The sequence below is a fragment of the Solea senegalensis genome, linkage group LG17 (assembly GCF_019176455.1).
Source record: "Solea senegalensis isolate Sse05_10M linkage group LG17, IFAPA_SoseM_1, whole genome shotgun sequence".
NCBI classification, from domain to species: domain Eukaryota; kingdom Metazoa; phylum Chordata; class Actinopteri; order Pleuronectiformes; family Soleidae; genus Solea; species Solea senegalensis.
In genome coordinates, this window is record NC_058037.1 from 11,231,152 (window position 1) to 11,245,096 (window position 13,945).

General features: G+C 37.9%; 2 protein-coding genes and 2 non-coding genes across 4 annotated transcripts; 2 read left to right on the top strand and 2 right to left on the bottom strand.

Annotated features, from left to right (window-relative positions):
• The first annotated feature begins 273 nt into the window (after window positions 1-273).
• serac1 (serine active site containing 1) lies at window positions 274-7,736 on the top strand. The gene is made up of 17 exons (XM_044049880.1): window positions 274-404; window positions 1,628-1,736; window positions 1,853-1,889; window positions 1,996-2,138; window positions 2,592-2,681; window positions 3,232-3,363; window positions 3,455-3,576; window positions 3,679-3,807; window positions 3,939-4,052; window positions 4,373-4,535; window positions 5,094-5,244; window positions 5,347-5,488; window positions 5,685-5,785; window positions 5,942-6,039; window positions 6,175-6,357; window positions 6,445-6,588; window positions 6,923-7,736. Exons 2-17 carry the CDS (start codon window positions 1,643-1,645, stop codon window positions 7,057-7,059), a joined length of 1,980 nt encoding a protein of 659 aa, XP_043905815.1. The 5' UTR covers window positions 274-404; window positions 1,628-1,642; the 3' UTR covers window positions 7,060-7,736.
• Window positions 7,737-8,482: 746 nt separating this feature from the next.
• Window positions 8,483-9,373, top strand: gtf2h5 (general transcription factor IIH, polypeptide 5). The gene is made up of 3 exons (XM_044049333.1): window positions 8,483-8,598; window positions 8,852-8,908; window positions 9,021-9,373. The coding sequence occupies exons 2-3, from the start codon at window positions 8,874-8,876 to the stop codon at window positions 9,199-9,201; spliced, it is 216 nt and encodes a 71-aa protein (XP_043905268.1). The 5' UTR covers window positions 8,483-8,598; window positions 8,852-8,873; the 3' UTR covers window positions 9,202-9,373.
• Window positions 9,374-10,622: 1,249 nt separating this feature from the next.
• On the bottom strand, window positions 10,623-10,813 carry LOC122784615. Its single transcript, XR_006362189.1, has one exon. It is a non-coding gene; the product is annotated as a U2 spliceosomal RNA (small nuclear RNA).
• A 1,480-nt stretch (window positions 10,814-12,293) lies between these two features.
• Window positions 12,294-12,484, bottom strand: LOC122784616. The gene has a single exon (XR_006362190.1). It is a non-coding gene; the product is annotated as a U2 spliceosomal RNA (small nuclear RNA).
• Window positions 12,485-13,945: the final 1,461 nt, after the last annotated feature.

A 13,945-nucleotide genomic window follows, 5' to 3' on the forward strand; every position in this document is an offset into this window, starting at 1 on the left:
ATGATTTCTTGGCCGGACATCATTATTATGTAATTTAATCCGAAATCTCTGGCAACCTATCTTAGTGTTGTGTACTACTGTGATGTACTATCTGTGTTTTGTTTCGTTTTTTCTTTATGGTGTAATAAAAACATCAATTAACAAAAACATGTACGTGTTAACGTGTTCTCTCTGTGTTAGGCTTTAACCTTGTATATATAAAAAATCAAATTGTATAACATTATCTTTTTTTCTGTTATTAATGACCTACCTTTTACACGAGTGGCGGTAAATGACGCCTTATTTGTGCGACACGTTGACGTTGTGTTTATGAACAGCAGCCGCAGAAGAGAGTGAAGTGTTGGCGGTGAGGAATAGTTCGGCCTGTGCTCGTTTTCAAACCGGTCGGTCAGTCGGTCAAAAAGGTAAATATCACTACTCAATTTTGGAAATAAAACCGCTGGAAAGAGTTTGTTTGACAGCGAAACGCTAGCTAAACATGTGGCGTGTGTCAGTGTTAATTTAGCTTCGTGTTCAGTGTTGTGTTTAAATTATGAATAGTTCACAAAGGTTGGTTTACATTAACATACGGTATCGAACTACCTGTCAATCGCTTTATTCAGCGCGACACTGCTGGCTTCACTATTTATTGCGAGTAAACGGAAGCTAAGCTAACTTTAGCAGGTGGTCAAGAGTTTGTTAAACGACTACATACAGCGTTCATTATTTGTCACCGTTAAACGTTGGTACTGTACGCATGTGTGTTCATTACAGCCTTGAAGAGAAGTGTAACTGTTCCGCCTCATATTTTATATTATTTGTTATTAAAATGGCTTAAGCAGAAAAGCAACGGACCAAATGTTATCGATATGCAACTGTCAAATCCGGGTTGCCAGGTCTGACAAAACAACTCAAAATACACCACCGCCACAAATCCAACAGCTAATGTGTTGTAACATATGTAAAATCAACACCAAAAAGCACACATTTATTGTGCCTGCATTAAAAGCACACTCCCTTTATAATGGAGGTCCCAAACTTGTTATTTCTGTAAGTTGTTTTTTAATGCAAAGATTAATTTTACACCATACATACATTTTTACTGTGAGTTATATATTGTTCCTTATCAACAAAACAGAATATGGTGATATACTTTTCATATCACCCACCCTTAACTATTAAAAATGTTTGAATTTGAGACCCCTGCTCTATGACATGATTTTACTTACTCATGTCATATGGATTTACTGCTGTGAGCCACAACATTACAGGTGGCTGTGAATGAACATTAGGTGTATCGTCTGAAATACAGTACTACATTTAACTACAGTAGTGTGTTTTGAAAAATTAACAGATCTAAACTGGCTACATGTTGATTTAAAATAGTTGAATCTACCCGTTTCTCTTGTAGCAGACTAACTGACTAACTGTATAATGATATACAGTGATAAGAATATCCAATGTCACTTCTATAGACACTTAAAGAACGCTCACTTTTACAGTCCATGTCGTATATGCAAAACATCTTGACTGAACAGATCAAATTCCATTGGGAAACCACAGACCTGTCAACCTTAAAGTAATCCTAGTTTTAGAAAAAGGTGCTTGTTGATGTGATAAACAGAACTTGGCCCAAAACATACTGCAGGTACACAAGCAGAGAATGTCTGCTGCAGCTCTACGTTTGATCCGCTGTCGGAGACTGAGCACAGCTGGATCACCTGGAGTGAAGAAAGTGCTTCAGTGGAAAGACTTGAGTGAGTTAAAGGACCTAAATTTGTCATTAGCAATCTAATCAGCAGTAATTCCACATCTATGCCTTGTTAACAGTTTTAAAAGTTTAATACATTTTTTCTTTTGTGTCAAACTGTAGGAACGGTTGCCAAAGTAACTGGCGCAGTTTTTTTAGGGTAAGGCAAATATGTACTTGCAGATTTTAATCCTTGAATCCAAAACGAACCCATATCCGATCTGTACTGTTTGTGCGAAAGACTGTTATCCATTATCTCTCCGCAGGGGCTGTATTTTTATTACATATGAGGTTGTAGCCTTGGACAAGGCTGTGACGATTGACACCAGTGCAATTTTCCAAGAGAAGTACAAGTCTTACATTTATCTAAAAGCCACTTCCTCGGATGAAAAGGAGAACCTTGCAGCAGGTAAGGAATGCCTGATTCTGAGCCTTTAAAACACTTACAAAGTCGTTTGGATGTATTGTTTTTAGACATGGCCCTACTTTACCAGACGGGCTGAATGTTTAGTATGAGCATACATTCAGACTGAATTTGTCATGCCCAGGTGCTCGGTGACATCTGCAATCATCACTTCCTGTCTTTCCTTCCTCTCCCTGCCACTGTCCTTCCTGTTTTAATATCTGGGTCAGTCTGATGACTGATCTCACTTCCACTACTCAAAGTTCATTTGTTTAATGGAACAATCACCAAACAACATTAAAATACCGTGACATCAATGGACAACCATGACATTAGTGTATATATATATATATATATATATATATATATATATATACACTATTTATCTTGGTAACAAAAATGAAATCCTGATATTTTTGTAGTTATTGTAGTTATTTTTCAACTGTGTGTATGTGTCAGGGCTTACATACAAAGCAAGGAGGGAACTTCACAAAGCAGCACGACGGTTTCTGGAATTATCCTCCAGGCTTTTGCTACATTCACTGGATGGTAAGGAACCAAAATGTGCCTTTTACTATACAAGTTCACCATAAGCCAGTGTTTCCTGATTTGAAGAGCAAAGGTTGCACTTACAACCATCCAAAATACTAATTCTCAGAATGCTACAGTTTCCCACGTTTTACCCAGTGAAAATGGAGACCAAAGGAAACACCTGGCTTGCACATCCTGTTTTTTAAAGTCACATAGTTTGTGCATTCGTGTGTTTATTGTGCAGCTGTCATATACATGGCTGATTATTTTATGCTGCTTATATTAATTCTATCACTTGCTCAAACATTATATTCCAGTGCAATCTCTATTAAAATTGACTTGTGACCTGTAATTATGAACAGCTGCCAAACTGAGGACACAAGGTGTGTAACTGCCAAGCTGTAGCTAATCTGAAGGTGGTACTGTAGATATTGATAGTCATTGTAGGCAGTAGGAGTTTGAATGAAATTCCAGAGCATTTTAGAGTCTGCTTAGTAAAGCTTACACACCTTTCTTTTCTTCCATCACTAAATGTTTAATCTGTTTGTCCTGTGTCTGAATGTTTTAGAGCACTTTACCCATGTAGATGCAGACCCACATGAGGTGGCGATGTGGGTCCTGCTGAAGAGAACACAGTCGGCAAATAAAGCCGACAGACTACAGGCTATACAGGAGCTTGCAGATAATCACCACTGGCATGGTAAATGTGCAAAAGCCGTTGCATATGCATAAGAGTACAATAAGGGGAAAAAAAGCAGGGGAATTATATCACTCACATGTCAATGTTGCAGACTACCAGTACCGCACAGCAGCACAGGTCATAGACCAGCGAACAGCAGTGGGTCTGGCCCGGATCCCTCAGGTAGACCTGCGGTTCTTCCTGCCACCACCCATGCTGCCTGACCTGGAAGATGTATGTATCCTAGTAAATAACCTAGTAAACCTTTGCCTCAGCTTTGCCTCACACATGTGTTTTACATAAAATGGACATTGAGATGTGTCAACAACTTCACAGGGCTTGTCACTAGAGGACGGACTGAGGAAGCTGCTGGCGTCTCTGCCTCAGTCTGAGGTGGACAAATGTGTTCAGTACTTCACTTCACTGGCCCTCAGAGAAAGCACTCAGTCCATGGCAGCACAAAGGGTAATCATAACAGAAGGATGCATACATGTACACATATGTTTTTTTATGAAAAAGACAGCCTAGAACAAATGTCATAAATCTCTTGTAAAGTTTGAAAGTTCAAATATCTCATGAACACTCTTGTGTTGCAGGGCGGTCTTTGGTGTTTTGGTGGCAATGGACTGCCGTACACCCAGAGCCTCACCTCTGTCCCCTCAGAGAAGGTGGAGTCCTTCTGTGTGCAGGCACTGGTACAGCACTCGAAGGTAATAATTGTATCTAAATTATTTGATTCTTTGTTGTTTGTAAAATTAGGCAAGTAAAGGATCATTTCAACAATAAGCAGGTTAAGTTATGCTAAATTGTGGCTTGAATGGCTTTTATCTACATGCAAGTATACAGTTAATCTGGTCCATCGGTGAACAACCATCTTATTGAGTAACAATAAGGCAAAGGGTCATCTATCTAATTTCAACATTATCACGTAAACTCTTTTAATATTACAAAACGTAGTCTGTAAAAAATGTACTTTAAAAGGTGAGTGAATAACTGTACTGCACTTACTAAAACGTGTGTTTGTCTGCAGGTCCAGAGCCACTGTGACCACATAGTTGCCAATGGGGGCCTGCAGCTCCTCCAGAGGGTTTATCGGCTCCGTAGAGACTCCCTGAAGATTCAAAGGAACATCATTCGAATCATAGGAAACTTGGCGCTTCACGAGAGCGCTCACCAGGCTATAGCCCAGTCTGGTAAGTCTTGTACCTGTCAGGTTATTTAAGAGATAGTTGTGCTTATGAGTAATCTTAGACTTGGGATATTAAACATTTAAATCCTTCTTTTACATACTTAATCTATAAAATACATAACCACTAATGAATCCTTCAGACATCTTTATATTTTTTTTGTGCGACAACCAAAGAAGACAATTTTTTTTTTGTGTGTTTTTGTTATTAATTAAAAACAAGCTCCGATTTTTCCATTTCTTTAAATGTGAATATTTTCTGGTTTCTTTGCTCCATATAATAATGGAAACCCCAATAAAACTTAATGACTTTGGTTTGTGGACAAAATAAGACATTTGAGAACATCAACATTTTATGGTTTTAAGGAGAAAAATCTGATCAATTGACTGTAAAAGTAATCATTAGTTGCTGCCCCATAACTCTTATAACAGTTTGTTTTCATACCATTTATCACAATTTGTATATGTACCCTTAAAATCCATTTTGAATCATTTTAGGTTCAGTTGTTTTCTGTAGATTATAATGGCATCATTTTGTGGTTATGTTTTCCTTACCCACCTCCAGGATGGGTGTCCGTCCTGGCAGAGATGATGCACTCTCCTCATGTCATGCAGGCGTCTCACGCAGCTCGTGCTCTGGCCAACCTGGACAGGGAGACTCTAAAAGAGAAATACCAAGACGGCGTCTACATCCTCCATCCACAAACACGTGGCAAGTAGGAAAAAGTTATTAATTGTTTAACGCGATCGTTAAACTCAGTCAAATTTGATTTCACCTTTTTTTTCACCTCACTTTAACGGTGTTTCTTAATTTCTAGTGAGCCAATCAAAGCAGACGTGCTGTTCATCCATGGGATTCTAGGGGCGGCTTTTAAAACATGGAGGCAGAAGGACCGCAATACGTTAGATGAAGAAAAGGAGTCAGGCAGCTGGGACGACTATACAGAGTGCTGGCCAAAGGTAACAAATGACTTCCCCTTAACTTGTTTGGAGGAACAAGATTTCCATACAGTGTTTTCTTGTGTTTTTCCTTAATAAAATGGAATCTACTGGATTGATCTTTATGTCTATTGGCGAGACTAAATAAAGTTTGGTTTAGTTAAATGTGAGGCCTTGTGCATCACCAAATAATTTAACTCCCCTCTCTTATTGGCAGTCTTGGTTGGCGGCTGACTGTCCAAATCTGAGAATACTATCTGTGGAGTATGATAGTCACCTCAGTGACTGGGTGGCCAAGTGTCCTGCTGAAAATCAGAGGTGAAGAAGCCACAGTTTTATTGAAATGTCCACTGAGGATGGTAGATAACCTTTACCATCCTCTACTGAGCTAGTGTTCTAAAATGTATTATACTCATTCCAGGAAATTATCAGAATACATATTGGTGACTTTTTCCTCTGCACTGGTGTCTTTAGGAAGTCTTTGGCCTACAGAAGTCAAGAGCTGCTAAAGAAATTAAAGTTGGCTGGTGTTGGAGAGAGGCCTGTGGTCTGGGTAGCCCACAGTATGGGAGGTATTTTGAGAGTCTTTTCCTTTCACAAGTATGTCAGATTTTCAGGGATGTCAGGGACTTGATCTTTGTTTGTATGTGGTGTATTTTAAAGGTCCTGTGTTTGTCTGTGTCCTCTTGTATTTATTTTTGCTTCAGGGTTACTGGTTAAGAAAATGCTGCTGGATGCCTCGGAGGACCCGGACATGCAAGGGCTGTTAAAAAACACCAAGGGCATCATGTTCTACAGTGTTCCTCACCGTGGTACCTCCATGGCGGAGTACTCTGTCAGTGTCCGATATCTCCTCTTTCCCTCTGTAGAAGTCCGAGAACTTTGTAAAGGTAAGTGAATAAAATAAATTCTGCAGGCCACGACTGTTTCATTGACATTTTTCAACATCTTCTGTTTGCTGTTGGCTGTGTGTTAAGACTCCCCAGCGCTGCGGAACCTGAACGAGAACTTCTTGAATATGGCCAAACAAAGGGAATTCAAGGTGCTGAGCTTCGCAGAGACACTGCCAACAAACGTCGGTCCCATGATTAAGATACTGGTGGTACCAGCACAATCAGCAAGTATGAATACGCACTTAAGGAATAAGTCATGTATCTGTAAAAAGAGCATAGTTTGGACATTTTAAGCCAGGGTCGGGCTCAGTCACGTCAATTAAGTTTTTTTTAATGAAATATAGATTTAAATAGGGTGAATTTAAAGGCATTGCTTATGGCTGGTAGTTGCTTCCTCCTGGATGTGTTCATAAATTTTGTCGTTTGCATGTTGGGTTCAGTCAATATTCGTTCAGACTCGTTCAGGACAAAAACATGCAAATCGAGTTGCATTCTAATTCTGTGATCTATAGCTCTATTGTCGGTCTAATCTGCAGCTTAAGATGCTCTGATTTGGTTTCAGATCTAGGCATCGGGGAGATCATCAAGGTGGATGTAGATCATCTCAACATCTGCAAGCCAGAGAGGAAGGACTCGTTCCTGTACAAACGCAGCCTCCAGTTCATCCAGGAAGCACTGCACAGCTACATCAGCCACTGACTGGAATACAGTCTGTGAACACAAAAACACTGATGGAACCTACTATATACTTGAAACTGAGAAGACCACTGTCACTCACCAACATCCCCGAACCAAATAGAAACATAACTGCCTCTCCTTGTTCCACTTATAAAAACAAATTAGTTTGATCATAGTTTGTCAGCTGTGAAGATGGTTTGTTCTCCTACTCATTTTCCCAGAATGGTTTGTCTCACTAATTACTAATCAAACATGTTTAACATTATTTGAGTTTTTAAAGATTTTAATTATATAAACTTATGTCACCCCATTCATTTTTTGGGGGCCCGTTTACATTTCAGTTCACCTAAAGCAGATTTAAGTATGTGTATAATGCTCAGACTTTAAGATGCATTTCCATTCATGCCATTTCCACTCACACGCATTGCATTTTTAACTAGATCAACCAGTTTATTTTTTTGTAAATATATTTATATTTTATCATAATTACAGTATTAAAGACATATTCTGTGCCAAACCATATTCCTTTACTGAGCCTTACTATAAATGGACCTGTTGTGATATTAGTTCTGTTTGATTTTTTTTTGTTTTATTTTTAAAGGGACTAATCAAACAATAGGTTCTTAATCTCCATGTGTGTTTGTGGTCCAAAGTTCCACTGATGATGCAGACAAAGAATAAATCTTGTCTACATACTATGTCGCACTGCTGTTTTGTCCTCTTAAAGCTGCTTTTTAAAAAATACATTCTCCTTAGCTTAGGGAATATCTCGAGCTGCAAAGACTAATCCAATAATTGTTAACAAAATCACTAACAATTTTGATAATCAATTTATCCTTTTGAGTGTTTTGTTAATACTAAGAAGTGAACTGATCTTTTTTTCCAGCTTCTTAAATGTGAATTATTTAATTTTATTTGCTCCATATAAAAAAAAATTTGGTTGGAGGACAAAGCAAGACTTTGGAGAACATCAACATTTTGAGGTTTGGGACAGATCATACAACTAATTGATTAAATGAGAAAATAATTTACTTTCATTAATAATCATTAGTTGCAGCCATAAATGTGAATATCAAATATGACATACTATAAATAGATAAAACCTTAAAGCATATATGCTACAGCATATTTGATGTCACCTGTACCTAATAAAGTGACTGGTGAGTGTATAGGCTTATAATTCTCTTTTTTTAAAACATGCTTCAGGAGGATAACTGAATGAATTTTCATTTTGTAATCTAAATAGTACACAGCTAATTAAACTATTCAAGTTATGCCAAAAGGTAGTACATAAGTAGTCCCAAACGTTATTATTTTACAGGGAGTTCTTGGTTGTTAACAAATTCGATTTCACAATGAATGTTACAGCATTAATTATACATCATATTATATGACTAGGTTTGTTTTTGCCATACGCGGAACGTGCTGAAAAGAAGACTGTTCCTCGGCACATACCGTACATGATTGATCACAGTACATCCAGTTAGCAAGACACGGTACAGCAGAGCAACTCGTAGTGAAACTCGTCCTTTTTATATTTATTTACTTGACTGAAGCTCGGTATGTATGTTAACTGGTTCTTTGTTGATTTAAGTATTTTATTATTGTCGTAGCATGTGTACATTGCCTCTAGAATAGCGCACTTTATGAGTAACGTTAACGCTAACAAGCTAATCGCTAAATGTTTGGACGTTAGCATTGTTAACTAAGAAAATCGTCTCAGTGAAAATTACCGAGCCCCTGACTCTGTAATGTATTGACATTTTTCCTCTCTGTTTCTTGTTTTATCACCGGACTTTACTGCTAACTTTAGCCTTTCTCTCTGCCTGTAAAACATGGTGAACGTGCACAAAGGTGTCCTTGTTGAATGGTGAGTACAACTGAAAATATTTGTACCCCCACTTCGTGATAATTACGTGTGTGTGTGTGTTTAATGCAATGGTCTCGGTTAATAGCATTTGTTTCCTCTGCTCGACAAACAGTGATCCTGCAATGAAACAGTTCCTGCTCTACCTGGATGAAACTATGGCCTTGGGGAAGAAGTTTGTCCTCAAAGATCTTGACGACACGCATCTCTTTATCCTGGCAGAAGTGGTTCAGACTCTCCAGGACAGAGTCGGCGAGCTAATGGACCAAAATTCATTCCCCATCACGCAGAAATGACGGGCTTCTATACTTGGAATCAGGACTGTTTAAGACATTATCAAATGAGCACTGCACTGTTTTAAATGCAGACGGAAAGTTACTTTTGGAAAACTAATGTGGAAAACTTAAGTAAATGCTGCACCATGTTTTACTTTGAATCCATTGTGATTAAATATATTTTGAATTTTAACCTTAGTTGCCTATTTTGTGGTGGTGCCATATGATATTATTTTTGCATGTGTAGAAAGAAAGTATTTTTCTACCCAGTGGGTCTAGCATGTATGACCAAGTAACCTTTGTAATTTTGTGTTAAATAATACTGCAAGATGGACCACAAGAAATGTTGTTGTTGTGGATAGTCTGCCTATTTGGTCTTCAAGAAATAGGCAGCCTGTGGCCTAGTAGAAAGGGAACAACCCCCAATGCTCCCCGGGTGCTACTCAGTGTGGCAGCCCACTGCTCCTAATTCTAGGATGGGTCAAAATGCAGAGGAATACTTTCCCTAAGGGGATTAATAAAAACTAACTAACTTTTTTAATATAACTGCTCAATAACTGTTTATTTAGCTGTAGAATTCAGTTCTAACATTGTGTGTGCATGCTTCTTTGAGTTTAAAGTCTTACCCCAACCTGTTTTGCAGCTGTCCGTCTTCACATAAAACAAAACTCATTTGACAGTACAGTGGTTTGAATGTACAATGCAGTAGATGATTCTTTAGATTTAAAAGTTACACCCTATACAGCTTTAATGTAAAAGGCTATAGAAATAAATTACATTACAACAACCCACAGGTGACAAAAGTGCTTTACAAAATAAAAGCATTACAGACACGGCATTAAAGACAGACAGTAAAAACAAATTCATGAAACAAATCAAAGGATGAACTAAAATAATAGAATGTGTCACCACACTACTGAGTATTAAAAAGCCATTCTGAATAAATGTATGTTTTAAGTCTGGATTTAAAAATGCCCAGATCAGTGTTAATGTTCAAACATTACATTATCAATGTTGTTTGTATTGATAACCACATTAGCAATACAAACAATGTTGATAATGTAATGTTTGGGGGCATCCAATACCTAACATTTTGATGTGTCACAGTAAAAGAAATGCAAGGTGTTACGAATGAAAATAATGATGGCTATTTCGCTTCATCATTATCCAGGTGCAAACTGGGTTCACTGATTATATTTTAACATTCCTGAATTGGAGAGAGCTGTCATTAATTTTATCACTGTCAATGTATGTAATTGATAATGCGTAAGTGTTTTTATTACAGTTGAAAAGTATTTATAATGAATTATAAATCACTATGCCAGCGCGAAGAGCATACAAGTCTAATGTAAGTGATAACCGTACAAATTCAAGAGTTTAACCACAGCAAGCTGGTGTATTTGTATCATGTAAGTAACTTGAATCATTCTTTCACAATGAGAGGGGGGTGCACCGTTCCTGGAGATACTGCAATACCAGGTCGATGCGCGGAGTGGACGGAGCAAGCCCCTATTCCATCTCCATGTTCCAAAAATCAATTTAATATATGGTCCCCGGGTAGGGGACGTATCAGATATTAAACTGATAAGAACAGATACTACACTTGATCTTAGCCAAAAGGCCGAGAAGCGATACTATGCTGACGTTTCAAATGAGAAGTCATTTTCCTACATATGACTCTCACTCGCGGTTTCACTTTTTTTTTCTAAAAATACAAAAAATCTACCAAAAAACGCAGAACGAACAGTTTGACGTTTTGGGAAACGTCAGCTGCAACAATTCACATTGGAATGCACGTTAAACGACAGAAATAGCACAGCTCTGTTTATGCTACGTAAGCTAGTGCTATGACTCGTTCCGCTACCAGCCAATTTTTAACTAGATCAACCAGTTTATTTTTTGTAAATATATTTATATTTTATCATAATTACAGTATTACAGACATATTATGTGCCAAACCATATTCCTCACTGAGCCTTACTATAAATGGACCTGTTGTGATATGAGTTCTGTTCGCTTTTTTTGTTTTATTTTGAAGGGACTTATCAAACAATAAGTTCTTAATCTCCATGTGTGTTTGTGGTCCAAAGTTCCACTGATGATGCAGACAAAAATACATCTTGTCTACATACTGTGTCGCACTGCTGTTTTGTCCTCTCAAAGCTGCTTTAAAAAATACATTCTCCTACCTTAGGGAATATCTCGAGCTGCAAAGACTAATTCAATAATTGTTAACAAAATCACTAACAACTTTGATGATCAATTTATCATTTTGAGTGTTTTGTTAATGCTAAAAAGAAGTGAAGTGATCTTTTTTCCAGCTTCTTAAATGTGAATTATTTAATTTTATTTGCTCCATATAACATGGCCACACGGTAGCCCCGGTTGGAACAAGGGCCATGCAGAAAGGCCCTTGTTCCAACATGGAGTTTGCATGTTCTCCCCGTGTGTGCGTGGGTTCTCTCCGGGTACTCCAGCTTCCTCCCACAGTCCAAAAACATGCAATGTGGGGATTAGGTAAACTCTAAATTGACCGTAGGAGTGAGTGTGAGAGTGAATGGTTGTTTGTCTCTAGTTGTGTGTGGCCCTGCGATGGACTGGCGAACTGTCCAGGGTGTACCCCGCCTATCGCCCGATGTAGCTGAGATTGGCACAGCACCCCCCGCGACCCTCTGGTGGAGGATAAAGCGGTTAGATGATGACTGACTGAATCATAAAATTAATCATTTTATGCTTTGTCCTTCATTTTGGTTGGAGGACAACCAAAAGCAAGACTTTGGAGAACATCATCATTTTGAGGTTTGGGACAGATCTTAAATGAGAAAATAATTGACATTCCTTAATCATCAAAATAATCATTCGTTGCAGCCCTAAATGTCATATCAAATATGAGGCACCATAAATAGATAAAACTGTACCAAATAAAGTGGCTGGTGAGTGTATAGGCATAGAATTCTCTCTTTTTTTAAAGCATGCTTCAAGAGTATAAATGTGAACACATCTTAATTTTGTAACCTATGTAGTACCAAAAGAAGTACATACGCACACACGTGACTCAGACTAATAAATGTACACTAGCACTTAAACACAACATAATTTCATTGACAGTTAAAGGGGGGTGCACCGTTCCTGGAGATACTGCAATACCAGGTCGATGCGCGGAGTGGACGGAGCAAGCCCCTATTCCATCTCCATGTTCCAAAAATCAATTTAATATATGGTCCCCGGGTAGGGGACGTATCAGATATTAAACTGATAAGAACAGATACTACACTTGATCTTAGCCAAAAGGCCGAGAAGCGATACTATGCTGACGTTTCAAATGAGAAGTCATTTTCCTACATATGACTCTCACTCGCGGTTTCACTTTTTTTTTTTTTTTCTAAAAATACAAAAAATCTACAAAAAAAACGCAGAACGAACAGTTTGACGTTTTGGGAAACGTCAGCTGCAACAAATAACATTGGAATGCACGTTAAACGACAGAAATAGCACAGTTCTGTTTATGCTACGTCAGCTAGTGCTATGACTCGTTCCACTACCAGACAATAGGCGATGGCCATTTTTAAAATGTGTTTTATTGGCATTTTGAACCATTCCTTACCCAATCGCAGTACAGTATATATATTTTGGCTTACCGTTTTTGATAACAGTAGCGTGTGTATTAGAGAAAATAACCGTATAACACGAGTTTACGTTTAGAAGCTAAAATGTTTACACATCTACAGTGTGTCTGTCTCCCCCTGGCGACGCACCAGAAAACTGCACTCAAGCAGGAAATTCAAGACAGCTTTTTATAATTATCCTCAATTGCAGATATTCTCATTTTTAGATATCTTGAATTACGTGTCAGATAGTCAGAATATCATTGTAGTCTGTAACTGGAAATAGATCGCTCTACAACTTAATTGTTTAAATATATAATGACAAACCACATACACATTAATAACTAAATTAGTTTTAATTACGGATATATGTGACTAGCTATCTTTGGCTAGTAAAAATGATGTCACATCTTCAACTATAAATCATCCTAGTTCCGACTGGTTAATGGCGTCACAGATATATGTTATGCAAGTAAGACTGTTGTCCAGCAGAGGGCGCTAACTACATTTATGACAAGATCATATAAGATTTATGAGGCGCTGTTCACCATGAGTGTAAAATAAATCGAATACAACTTTATTTTAATTGTATTCTCAGAACGTATGTATGTATGTGCGTTATTCTGTGTTAAGACTTAACTACAAATTGATCACATTGCAATTTTCCAAAATATTAGTTTACCCTGATTTATTCCCATTTATACATTTAGACATTAAGAAACTCAGCGCTAGTGTGGAGTAGTCCATTTGGCAGCAACTGCATGTTTGCAAACCTTCCTCTCAACCTCTGTCAGGTTGGAAGGTAATGCTACAGCAGTCCCACACGAGGAGCCAAACGTTAGAATTAGGCACTTATACGGTTTTACTACGTCTTACTTTGAAATACAACATTTTAATTTAGTCAGTTTTCTGACTAATAATATATTATTATTATTACTATCATTATTATTTTCAAACATACCCGTAGAAGAAGTGCTCCACTTTCTCCACCACGACAATCACACTAACTTAGTTTTTCTTCGCCGCTACTTCCACACTCATGATTGGTTGGAGTTTATATCAGAGAACCAATCAGTTGCGGCTGGAGATAATGATCTGCCCACACACGTAGGTAGTTGTAAATTGTTGTTTTTTTGTTTTTATTGGTTTTTTTTTTATCA